Source organism: Elephas maximus, chromosome 10 (assembly GCF_024166365.1).
Source record: "Elephas maximus indicus isolate mEleMax1 chromosome 10, mEleMax1 primary haplotype, whole genome shotgun sequence".
NCBI lineage: Eukaryota > Metazoa > Chordata > Mammalia > Proboscidea > Elephantidae > Elephas > Elephas maximus.
The window spans coordinates 75,408,113-75,422,230 of NC_064828.1; the positions used below are offsets into that span (position 1 = coordinate 75,408,113).

Genomic DNA, 14,118 nt, shown 5'->3' on the forward strand with positions numbered 1-14,118 from the left:
AGAACAAGTGCATAAGAGACAAGTACAACCTTGAGTATATTCCACCTAAATTTAGAGGCCATTTCAAGTACAGATTTCATGCATTGAACACTAATGATCGAAGACCAGATAAGTTATGGAATGACACCATACATGAAGACAGCAAAAGATCATTAAAAAGACAGGAAAGAAAGAAAAGACCAGAATGGATATCAGAAGAGACTCTGAAACTTGCTTTTGAACATCGGGTAGCTAAAGCAAACAGAAGAAATGATGAAGTAAAATAGCTGAACAAAAGATTTCAAAGGGTGGCTCAAGAAGACAATGTAAAGTATTATAATGATGTGCATAAATATCTAGAGTTAGAAAACCAAAAGGGAAGAACACATTTGGCATTTCTCACGCTGAAAGAACTGAAGAAGAAATTCAAGCCTCAAATTGCAAAAGTGAAGAATTCTATAGGCAAAATACCGAAGGATACAGGAAGCATCAAAAGGAGATACAAGGAATACAGAGTCACTGTACAAAAAAGAATTGGTTGACAGTAATCATTTCAGGCGGTAGCATATAATCAAGAACCAATGGTACTGAAGGTAGAAGTCCAGGCTGCACTGAAGAGATTAGTGAAAAACAAGACTCCAGGAATTGACGGAAGACCAGTTGAGGTATTTCAACAAACCAATGCAGGGCTAAAAGTGCTCACTCATCTATGCCAATAAATTTGGAAGACAGATAGATACCTGGCCAATCAACTGGAAGACATGCATTACTTCTGCCTATTCCAAAGAAAGGTGATCCAACAGAATGCAGAAATTATCAAACAATACCATTAATATCACATGCAAGTAAAATTTTGATGAAGATCATTCAAAAGTAGTTGCAGCAATACATCGACAGGGAACTCCCAGAATTCAGAAAAGGACACGGAACCAGGAATATCATTGCCAATGTCAGATGGATCTTGGCTGAAAGCAGAGAATACCAGAACAATGTTTACCTGTGTTTTATTGACTATGCAAAGGCATTCGACTCTGTGGATCATACAAAATTATGGGTAACATTATGAAGAATGGGAATTCTACAACAATTAATTGTGCTCATGAGGAACCTGTACACAGATCAAGAGGCAGTCGTTCAAAGAGAACAAGGGGATATTGCATGGCTTAAAATCAGGAAAGGTGTGCATCAGGGTTGTATGCTTTCACCATACTTATTCAATATGTATGTTGAGCAAATATCTGAGAAGCTGGACTATATGAAGAAGAACGGGGCATCAGGATTGGAGGAAGACTCATTAACAACCCACGATATGCAGATGACACAAACTTGCTTGCTGAAAGTGAAGAGGACTGGAAGCACTTACTGGTGAAGATCAAAGACCACAGCCTTCAGTATGGATTATACCTCAAGATAAAGAAAACAAAAATCCTCAGAACTGGACCAATGAGCAACATCATGATAAACGGAGAAAAGATTGAAGTCGTCAAGGATTTCATTTTACTTGGATCCACAATCAACACCCATAGAAGCAACAGTCAAGAAATCAAAAGACACATTGCACTGGGCAAATCCGCTGCAAAAGACCTCTGTAAAGTGTTAAAAGGCAAAGATATCACCTTGAGAACTAAAGTGTGCCTGACCCAAGCCACGGTGTTTTCAATCACCTCCTATGTATGCAAAAGCTGGACAATGTATAAGAAAGACCAAAGAAGAAGTGACACCTTTGAACTACAGTGTTGGTGAAGAATATTGAATATGCCGTGGACTGCCAAAAGAAAGAACAAATCTGTCTTGGAAGAAGTACAGCCAGAACGCACCTTAGAAGCGAGGATGGCAAGACTTCATCTTACATATTGGACATGTTATCAGGAGGGATCAGTCCCTGGAGAAGGACATCATGCTTGGTAAAGTACAGGGTCAGCAAAAAAGAGGAAGACCCTCAATGAAATGGACTGGCATAGTGGCTGCAACAATGGGCTCAAGCATAACAGCAATCATGAGAATGGCACAGAACCAGGTAGTATTTTGTTCTGTTGTACATAGGGTTGCTATGAGTTGGAACCAACTCAACAGCACCTAACAAGAACAACAAGGCAGACGTGTATATATGCATGTGTATGTGACTACATATGTATGTATACTGTAAGGGATACATATACATGTATATAAATGCACATATATTCATATATATACTAAAGCACATGGGGGCACAGTTACAGATACTTCTTTTGTATAAACAAACACCTTGTAGAATTGATTTTCTGAGTTTGAAGGCTTAGGACCATATTCTCCTGGGACAATTCAATCAATTGGCATAACATAGTTCACAAAGTTTATGTTCTACATCCTAGTTTGGTGAGTACTGTCTAGGGTATTAAAAGCTGGCAAGTGGCTATCTAAGATACAACTATTGGTCTCTACTCATCTGGAGCAAAAGAGAAAAAAAGCAAACCAAAGACTCAAAGAAGAAACTATCATATTTTTATGCTAATAACACACCTGTTATAGATATATAATATACATAGAATTTGTTTTTGTCAAATGAACCATCCCTCAGCAAGGTATTTTCCTAAGCAAGCTACACTAATTTTTTTTACACGTTCCTGTAAAAAATTAGCATAGGGAACTTACAAAAATACCTGAGGGGAGAAGGTCGTGGCTGGTAAAAAAAAAAAAAAAAAAAATCATACAACATGCATGCTACTTGTGTAAAAATATGGTGGTTTACAGGACTAATAATCTCCACAAACCATGGCCTTGTCTACCCTGAGACTGGAAGAACTAGATGGTGCCTGACTACCATTCTGATCAGGGCCACCATAGATGGAAGAAAAATGTGGAACAAAACCTCCAACTCTCAAAAAAAAAAAAAAACCACACTTAGTGGATCAGTTGAAAGTAGAGGACTCCCCAAGACTATTGCCCTGAGATGCTCTTTAAAGCTTTAATCGAAACTGAGGTCACCTTTAGCTAAACAATAGATTGTCTCACAAAATGAAGAATATTACCCTTGAGTACTGTGCTCCTTTAAGAAATTATCTATATGAGGCCAAATGGTCAAAAATTATTTTAGAATGAAGACGAGAAGGTAAGATTAAAGGAAAACTAGATTAATGGAAACAGGACAGTCAGGACGGAAATGAGAATGTTCACGCGTTGTGAAGAATGTAACCAATGTCACTGAATACTTTGTGCAGAAATTGTTGAATAGGAACCTAAGCTGCTCTGTAAACTTTCACCAAAAACACAATAAAATATTATTGAAAGAAATACAAATCTGACGCAGCTAAAATTCTACGGAAAAGATGAAAACTATCAGGTAATTTCTCAAATAAACTATGAAAAGGCTGTATTTCCAGTTAGCCTTCCCCATGCTAAAATCATCTGTCTGAGGAAAATAAGGCATTTTAAAAAACAAATACCAGATTATTACAATCTGAATACTTTCAAAAAGTAGTCTTTCATTTCTTACAATGCCCTACTCATACTTTTAAGTTTATTATACCACATATTTCCAGTGACAGAATATATACCTAAAGTGGTGAAATGCAGCAGTTAAATAATAAAATATATTTCAAATCCATGGACTACAAAGAATGTCTGAAATGTACCTTACAAGGCAAGCATTCGGGAGGTTAACTACCTATGAAATATTTCTATCCCAAGTTGTCCAAACCACTGACTAAATCGATCGCCCCATGCTCTCTATGGGTATGGCAAATTTGTTTATTTGCTTGGCTTTGTTACACGTGAATGTCAAAAGTCTTCACCACGGTTTCCTGAAGACTGACTCAGGATGGCTGATGGTCAATGCAATCTTTGAGTAGTTAATGGAATCTGAGGGGAGCCAAGTTTTAAAAACAGTAATCATCAGGTTTGGAAACTGTAAATATAATAATTTTACAGAGTTTGTGCCTCTTACTGAATATTCTCAAGGAATATATAATGGCAATATAAATATTATAGAACTTCATATTGTTATCCTAGACAGAACACCAAGCTCCCTTCCATAAATAACTTCTACAACTGCACTGTTATTTTATTTGAAGGCAAATAAAATTGGATTCACAAAAGTGACCCGATTCTGGTATAATATTGGGCAGTCATGACGTAATCAAGGACTACTGAACTTGGTGGATCACTCACAAACTGTATAATTCATAAATAAGTCACATAACTTCTCTAAGCCTTAGTCTCCTCCCAGCAAAACGATGATAATCATACCTCAAAAGATGAGGAAGATTAAACAGATAATGCACATGGAAGTTGCAAATTATAACACGCTGTACAACTGCTGAATTATTGCTGGAATACTTCTTAAGGATGTTAGAAGAAGGACCCCCAACCCCAGTTTCACTCCTTTGTTGTTGTTGTTTGGTGCTGTCCAGTCAGTTTCGACTCATAGTGACCCTATGCACAACAGAACCAAACACTGCCTATTCCTGCACCATCCTCACAATTGTTGCTATGCTTGAGCACATTGCTGCAGCCACTGTTTCAATTCATCTCCTTGAGGGACTTCCTGTTTTTTGCTGACCCTCTACTTTACCAAGCATGACGTCCCTCTCCAGGGACTGATCCCTCCTGACAGCACGTCCAAAGTATGTGAGACGCAGTCTCGTCGTCTTTGCTTCTAAGGAGCATTCTGGCTGTACTTCTTCCAAGACAGATTTGTTCATTCTTTTGGCAATCCATGGTATATTCAATATTCTTCGCCATTACCACAATTCAAAGGTGTCCATTCTTCTTCAGTCTTCCTTATTCTCTGTCCAGCTTTTGCATGCATATGACGTGATTCAAAACACCTGGCTTGGGTCAGGCACACCTTAGTCCTCAAGGTGACAACTTTGCTTTTTAACATTTTAAATAGATCTCTTGTAGCTGATTTGCCCAATTCAATGCATCTTTTGATTTCTTGACTGCTGCTTCTATGGGTATTGATTGCGGATCCAAGTAAAATGAAATCCTTGACAACATCAATCTTTTCTCCATTTATCATGATGTTGCTTATTGGCCCAGTTGTGAGGATTTGGGTTTTCTTTGTATTAAGGTGTAATCCATACTGAAGGCTGTGGTCTTTGATCTTCACCAGTAAGTGCTTCAAGTCCTCTTCACTTTCAGCAAGCAATGTCATGTCATGTTCATAATGCAGGTTGTTAATGAGTCTTCCTCCAATCCTGATGCCCCGTTCTTCTTCATATAGTCCAGAGTCTCAGATTATTTGCTCAGCATACAGATTAAATAGGTATGGGGAAAGGATGCTCTGATGCACACCTTTTGTGACTTTAAACCATGCAGTATCCCCTTGTTCTGTTCGAATGACTGCCTCTTGATCCATGTACAGATTCCTCATGAGCACAATTAAGTGTTCCAGAATTCCCATTCTCCACAATGTTATCTATAATTTCATATGATCCAGTCAGTCGAATGCCTTAGCATAGTCAATAAAACACAGGTAAAAATCTTTCTGGTATTCTCTGCTTTCAGCCAGGATTCATCTGACATCGGCAATGATTTCCCTGGTTCCACATCCTCTTCTAAATCTGGCTTGAATTTCTGGCAATTCCCTGTTGGCATACTGCTGCAGCCGCTTTTGAACGATCTTCAGCAAAATTTTGCTTGCATGTGATATTAATAATGTTTGATAATTTCCACATTTGGTTGGATCACCTTTCTTGGGAGTAAGCATAAATATGGATTTCTTGCAGTGGGTTAGCAAGGTAGCTGTCTTCCTAATTTCTTGGCATACATTAGTGAGCACCTCCAGCGCTGCATCTGTTTGTTGAAACATCTCAATTGAGATTCCATCAATTCCTGAAGCCTTGTTTTTTGCCAGTGCCTTCAGAGCAGCTTGGACTTCTTCCTTCAGTACCATTGGTTCCTGATCATATGTTACCTCCTGAAATGGCTGAACATCAACTAATTCTTTTTGGTATAATGACTCTGTATATTCTTTCCATCTTCTTTTGGTGCTTCCTGGATCGTTTAATATTTTCCCCATAGAATCTTTCAGTATTGCAACTCGAAGCTTGAGTTTTTTCTTCAGTTCTTTTAGCTTGAGAAATTCTGAAGGTGTTCTTCCCTTTTGGTTTTCTATCTCCAGCTCTTTGCGCATGTCATCATAGTACTTTACTGTGTCTCCTCAAGCCACCCTTTGAAATCTTCTATTCGGCTCTTTTATTTCATCATTCTTTCCTTTTGCTTTAGCTAGTCTGTGTTCAAGAACAAGTTTCAGAATCTCTTCTGACACCCATTTAGGTCTTTTCATTCTCTCCTGTCTTTTTACTGACCTCTTGCTTTCTTCATGTATGATGTCCTTGATGTCATTCCACAACTCGTCTGTTCTTCAGTCATTAGTGTTCAATGTGTCAAATCTATTCTTGAGATGGTCTCTAAATTCAGACGGGATATACTCACAGTTGTACTTTGGCTTTCATGGGCTTGTTCTAATTTTCTTCAGTTTCAACCCGAACTTGCACAGGAGTATGGGAAGGTCTGGTCCACAGTCAGCCCCTGGCCTTGTCGTGACTGATGATATTGAGCTTTTCCATCATCTCTTTCCACAGATGTAGATGACTTGATTGCTTGCTTCTCCCCAATTCTAGGACACAGACTGGCTATGCTTGCTAATGGGCAGGATCACTGTGTATTAGAAGGAAATATACATGTCTTTGTGCTCCTTCTTCCTCCATAGTTCATAAGGTTGATGCACAAGACTGCTCCTGGATAATCTAGCCACTTCTCACACAACTGACTGTTGTGGTCTTGGTAGTAAGGGAGAAGTCCTCCATGCGGCTGGCCCAGGCCATATCCAGCTTCCCTGAGATTTGGCAGTATATTTCTCATGTGTCTTCAGCCCTAGAAAACCTTAGAAGCCAGGTGGTTTTGGTTTATAGCAGGATTTATTTATTCTTGGATTGATTGTTCTGCCATCAAAATCTCACAAACAAGTCTCTTGATGATCCCTAACAGTAAGGATGACTCTAATGTTGTTTGACTTCCAAGGGGGAAAGGCATCTTACAAATTTTGAAAAAAACAAAAAACCTAAATCATCAGTACCACCAACCTGTCTTAATCTCCAAATGTCAACAATGTTCCTGGATTAAAACACCACAAACATTCAATCATTACTAGTAAAGAACAATATTATGTACAAGCTGTAGTTTCCACACTAGCAAATGCTCATCAAAGCAACAACACACACTGACTTAATGTAGTTGATAAACGTGGTCTCCAGCTCAGGATCAGCACGATAGAATCATTATAACAGTTAACGCAAGGGTGAGCTGAGATCTGTCAAGGGATCAAACAAAAGAAAGCCTTCAAAAGTGTGAACAGGAGATATTACAAACAAACAAGAGCACAGCTTCCAAAATCTGAAAGGGGTAATTTTGGAATAAATCAAAAGCATTACTTTATCCTGTGGATAGTAACCAAAAGGTTTCACAATCCATTAATTTATATGGGCTTAAAAGGATTTAGATATAGTTATAAGTGGTAGACCCATGACACACAATTTAGAGAAACAAAGAAGTGTGCTGGACATCTCTAACGTCTGAAGACAGACATCCCTGAGGCACCTGTGCCCTGCCACACTGATGCTCAGTGCCACTGACAGAAGCAGATCCCTCAGCCAAAGGAAACCAGACGGACTGACATCCATCATAAGTAATGCGCTCTCTTTGGCTGCTGAGATTATCCTGTGTTAATAAAACTGCTTGTGAAATACATCCAATAAAGCGTCTTTTAGTATCTCTGCTTCATTGTCTAATTTGATAGCTTATGTAAAGGATCATTAACGGGCTTTCCAGAATAAAAAAAAAAAAATGAAATTTCAGAACATCATTTACTCCTCGGTTCTCTCTACCTACGCGATTGCTCTTCTCACCCCTCTATCCTAAAAAAATTCTAGCAGGATAGGCTTTTAAAAGCTTCAGGTTAACAAAGGTAAAATTCTAAAGTGATTCCTACATAACATATGTCTTGACTATCAGGGCAGCCTAGCATCATCAAATAAGATCATATGTTTTGAATACCATTCTCCCAAAACCTATAAACTCCTCTAAACATGCACAATTTTTAGTTTCCTCCAATAAATAGCAAAAGAGTCCAAAGGCTTGAAATTGCAGTTATTAGGCAATAAGATGGACTAGATTTGAAATTGTTAAGAAACTTGAAGTATCATAAGAACACCTTCTGAAATCTTAGCTTAAACAAAAATGAGACGCCACAAAGTACACAACTGATTTTTAAAAAAACAGAAATTTAGATACCATTATAATTTAGCAAGGAAGTGGGAAACAGAGAGCCTCACACACAGCTGATGAGCTTGGAAACCATCTGACAGCAGTTTATTTACAAACTCGGTGCACATCCTACTCTCCAGCAAGCCCACTTCTGGGCACAGAGCAAAGAAAACATCTCACACAAGAAGTTCTGGGTGATGATGATTCTCTCCAAATCATTTGTGGTCTCAAGGTATGGGAACCTGGATTCCACAACCAGCAGAATGGATAAATAAAACGCAGGGTGCGTCCACACGGGAATGCTATGCAACGGTCAGGCGTAATGAGATGGATTTTCATGTAGATGCCTCAAAATCAAAACACTGAGTGGAAAGAGTAAGAAATCATAAATTTCACTGAACAATACGAATTATATAGGGCTTGAAAACACGCATATAAAAATATTACACAGTTTTTAAGAATATACATATTTAATAAACAAATGGAAGATGGATTAGGAAGACATACAACAAACACACCAGAATGAGTAACTATGGTAGGGGGTATAGGGATGGGATTAAAGGGAGAAGAAATAATATAAAATAAAGAGACTCTGCCCAGAGCAACAGTAATACTGTGACAAACTAAGGAATATGTTTAATTTCATTCCGTGCACTTAGACCAAACTGGGCAGGGGTGAGAGGGACAAAGAAGGAAAAAGAGAAGAGCGGAAATAAATCTTAGCCCCTTGATGCTATTAAAAAAAAAAAAAAAAACTAGTGATTTTTTTCCTTATTTTCTTGTAAAACAGTTCACATTTGAATATGTTAAAAATTAGGACATGTAATCATTTACCCAGTTGCCACATAAAACCTATTGACTTAAATTCATCCGTAAATAAAGATGATTCTTTTTTCCGGACATGTACAGTGTCATAAACAGCATTCTTTCATATAAACTGAAGTTTGTTGGTTTGTAGCTTATCCTTTTACATTTGTTTAAAACTTATCATTTTTAAGATCGGTAACAGTCTTTGAATTCTTTACAAGGCTATTCTGTCATATGATTTATCTCCGCATTCAACTGGAATTCGGTGATTCCAAAATACTACGATAGCTTTTAGATGCTAGCTCTGTATTAATAAATGCATATATACAATTTTCTTCTTTCCTCTTTCTTTCCGTGTCTTTCACATTCAAAAGTCTTTATATATTTACACAGGAAGAGAGAAAAGCTACAGATACACCAGTTAAAAAAAATCAGAATAATCATACATATATTGCTTTTAAAATGCTTTTTATGAACAGCCTATGTGTATACGTATATAATGCTCCTGGAATAAATATGTAGAAAAAGATAAATTGCAGTATGGCCTTGATCGAGTTCCTTAACATAGCTCTACCTCAGTTTTCTCGTCTGTAACACAAAGGATTTGGACTAGAATAAAGAAAATCAGATCCCTTGTAGTTCTAAAATAGCATGACTTTAGTGCTGATGTAAGAGTTTAAAGAAAAATTAACTCATAAGGGGAAAATATTTTCATCTGGTCTAACAAAAATATCGTGAAAAAGCTTTAGGTTCTAAATTATTTCCATATATATATATATATACACACACTTCTGTTTCTTTTTTCTGGTCCCTTTTTTCTTAGTACTCTCTTTAATCTCACAGAAATGACATCTTTTTAAAAGAATCGTTATAAATAAATGTCAGATTCTGTTTTACACAAACCAAAGGAAATGGTGATGGTACAATACCATTACAAAGTATGAATAATTCACACAGGATGGAAGCAGTTCATCTGCTGTTCTTCAAATGCACATGAACCACACGTTACACTTGGTTGGGGGGTTGTTTCCTGTACTTCATTCAAGAGAATTTTAGTTGCTCCAGGTGTATTGATGCCATCAGTGGTTCATGATGTAAGGTACTTCTCTGACCACTTAGCATCAAGAATAGTTTCTGTCTTATAGTAGGCACTCAAAAAAAAAAAAAAAGTTTTGAATGAATGAATGCACTCACAGATACACAGAAACCTTTTTGCTTGTAGAGGTTCTCATCAACGACTCTTAGCTATGTATTTCCATTGGCAATTTAATCGTCTTAATATTCTAACATGATTTTACCCTACAGTTTTTAGGTGTGAGTTTATGTATGTTTAGCCCTTTAACCACATTCAACATTTAATTAAATTTCAGAAAAGATTTCTGGGCTCTTCTGTTACCTACCTGCAAGTGCTGCTTTTCTGCATGACGTCAGCTCGATGATAGCCAGAGAGTTTACAAAAACCATCATTACTATAAACCACAGGCCAGTCCACAATCTGGGCGTTTCCCAGTAAGAAACTTGATTCTAAGGAAAAAAAGGAGGGGAAAGGAAGTTACTTCGCTTCATTTAACCAGGTACTTCTTTCAAATAATCAAAAATGCAGATTCATAAAGATGGACAAATGCAACTATGGTTTGTTGTGGTACAAATAACATAGCCTACTTTGAAACTGACATAATCAGTTTAGTATGATCATCAAACGAAGCCTGCAACAAATACAAGATTTGTATACAAACTAAAAACTTCACTTAGAAGAAGCCAATTTACGACACCCCTTTGCATTCAAGTATTCCCTAAGCTATCAAAACAAAACATGGTTATTACTGAATAAAAGCTAACTACTAAAATAATTACATTTAAAACAGATTAATTTATTAAGAGTAGGGCTATAGTCACTTCACAAAAAAAAAAGAATGTTGAACTTGATAAGAGGCAAATTGGATAACCCCTTGAAAAAGTCTATTAATATAAATTTGATATGATGGGACAATTTTTTTGCAATTAGACTGATCTTGAGAAGTCTGATTTTAAATAGTATTAAAGAGTCTTTTCTTTTTCCAATAAAATGATCCAAAATTGTTATTTCCAACCACATACATACAGAATTTGGAAACTACCAGCACTCTAAATAAAAGAGACATCGCTGCTTTATTTCGCATGGAAAAATAGATTCTTTTATGCCTAAAAGTTAATATAAAAAATTATATTTTGGGGTATCAGACTTGACTGAAAATCCAATTGATTTAAGCAACACTTTACCATATTTGTAGATCACATGATAAATATATTAAATAGTAAAATAAAGAGCAAAACAATAAAAAATGAGTTTTTTTAAGGAATATTATATTTTAAAACATTCAAAAATCTATCTTAAAAATAACTCCTTGAATTCACATTAAGGGTAATGTACTAAAACGAGAAATGAATTTATGGATAAAAAAACTTAAGCCCTGAGTCACTGCCGGTCTTCATTGAGTAACTATTCTATTCAACATGTACTAGGTAGCTACAATGTAAAAAAAGCACTGCTCTGGGTCAGACAAAGGGATAGAATATAGATTAACAAAACACAACTTTGCTCTCAAAAAGTTATATCTTTTCATAAGGGAAAGATTAGTCCAAAGATCTGATGGACCACATCTACCATGGCCTCCACCAGACTGAGTCCAGTACAGGAGATGGTGCCCGGCTACCACCACTGACTGCTCTGACAGGGATCACAATACAGGGTCCTGGACAGGGCTGGAGAAAAATGTAGAATAAAATTCTTACTCAAAAAGAAAGATCAGAGTTGCTGGTGTGACAGAGACTGGAGAAATCCTGAGAGTATAGCCCCCGGACTCCCTTTCAGCTCAGTAATGAGGTCACTCCTGAGGTTCACCCTTCAGCCAAAGATTGAACAGGCCCACAGAACAAAACAAGACTAAAGGGGCATACCAGCCCTGGGGCAGGGACTGGAAGGCAGGAGGGAACAGGAAAGCTGGTAATAGGGAACCCAGGGTTGAGAAGGGAGAGTATTGACATGTTGTGGCATTGTTACGATGTCATGCAACGGTGCGTATACTAACTGATAAGAAAATAGTTTGTTCTGTAAACATCTGAAGTCCAATAAAAAAAAAAAACTTACATCTTTTGAGAAAAAAAAATTCTAACAACCATTACAAGGCACAATAAAACAAATGCTAATTTGAAGTTCAAGAAACACTAGGAGAGTGTGCTGGTACTTATAATAATGGAATAGCGTGCATCAGATGAATCCTCCTGTTACCACAATATAAATGCTGGACAAAATCTGAAAAATAATGTGTTTTAAGGCACCAGAAATCAGCCAGAAAGTAGACAGTTAAGAAATCTTGAAAAGAGGGAAACATATTAGGTGGGATACTCACATAACTATCCATTCTCCTGAGAGCACTTTCTAGTTTTCAGAGTGCATGGGCTGATAGACCTCAATCAGTTTTACAGGGCTGGGACTCAACATCCTTCAGTAGTTACCATGGCACTCAGATTCCCCATACCCATTCCACAACCTCAAAGTCTGGCCCTGCCCATCTGTCCAACCTCATCTCTCACCACTCTGCCCTTTTCTCTGAGCACTAGAGCCACACTGACTTTTCTTATGTTCTCACCATAGAGCCTTTGCACTTGCCATTCTTTCTACCTGGACACCTACCCTTATTTTAGATCTTAACTCAATTTTCATAATCTAAGAGATGCTTTCCCTCACGCCATGATTAGGTCACATCCCCAAGTCCAACCAAACCAAAACTCATTGCCACCAAGTTGATCTCGACTCATAAGTGACCCTATAGGACAGAGTAGAACTTCCCCATAGGGTTTCCAAGATCTTATAAAATTGCAGGTCTGATAAGATCTCTATAAGGTATATCATGCCACTACAGTGGTTAAGAGCTCAGCCGCTCAACAGCGGTGCTTGCATTTGATCCCCAGATGCCTAGCACAGTGCCTGGTATACAGTACTTACTTGTTGGTTGACCATATGAATAAATTAATGAATTAATATATTCTTGAAGGGACATCTCTTTATATAATTGGTATCACAAAATTCAGCATGTTATGCCTCTCTAAAGGAAACCCCAGCGGTGTAGTGGTTAAGTGCTACTGCTGCTAACTAGGAGGTTGGCAGTTCAAATTCACCAGGTGCTCCTTGGAAACTCTATAGGGCAATTTCACTGTGTCCTATAGGGTCGCTATGAGTTGGAATAGACTCTATGGCAGTGGGTTTGGGTTTTTTGGGCCTCTCTCAATACTTCATCTATTTTTATCTTCTCAAATGGATAATACATTCCTAAGGATCATAAATTATATGTCTATTCTATATATAAGAGTTACAAAATAATGCTTATTGATTGAAGGAATTGTCAGTATTCCAGGAAAGAATCCTACAGGCTTAAAAAAAAAAAAAGAAGACCATAAATATTACAATGCCTGCTGAGAGAGGAACTATTCAGCAAACCAGTGTTTTTCACTTTTTTTTTCTTGAAACCCGTATTTGTCAATAGTATATATACAAGTGCATGCATGTGCACACACATTCTACTGGAAAACGTTCATAGAACAACACTACGTGAGATGTACTCTACTGTTTTCTACCATATTGCGGCATTTAGTGCACTGGTCAAGACTCATTAAGACTAACAGCGCACTAAAGCGTTTCATCTCATGGGTTTTGAAAGCACTCTGTAAGCTACCACCAAAGGCCTTGCAATCTTTCTTCCCTCATAAACAGACTTGTTTTCAAGACATGTGTTGGAATCTGAATCAGGAGCTCTAACTGTTCCCAGTTAATCTGCCATTAAAAATATTACCCTACCTCACCATACCATTTTCAATAGCTCTACAATGGGAAAATTAAGACTAAAGCGAAGTATGGTACAGCTATCGCTATTCATTTGTTGTTGATATATTGTTTCACCTGAACTTCAGGAACTTTATGTAATAACACAATTAATAAAAAAAAGCAATCATTAACAGAGCTCCTACTCTGTGCTAAGCATTACGCTAGACGTTATACATATTATTTCTAACTCAGAAAATAACCTTGTAAAGTATTTACTGATCACC

The 14,118-nt window shown here is 37.3% G+C and overlaps 1 protein-coding gene across 1 annotated transcript in view; it reads right to left on the minus strand.

The window, feature by feature from the left end:
* KCNH5 (potassium voltage-gated channel subfamily H member 5) overlaps positions 1 to 14,118 on the minus strand; it is a 354,554-nt gene that overhangs the window by 317,182 nt on the left and 23,254 nt on the right. Inside the window, exon 2 of the mRNA XM_049899538.1 lies at positions 10,434 to 10,557. Coding sequence (XP_049755495.1) covers positions 10,434 to 10,557 — 124 coding nt within the window. The remainder of the gene's footprint in view (positions 1 to 10,433; positions 10,558 to 14,118) is intronic.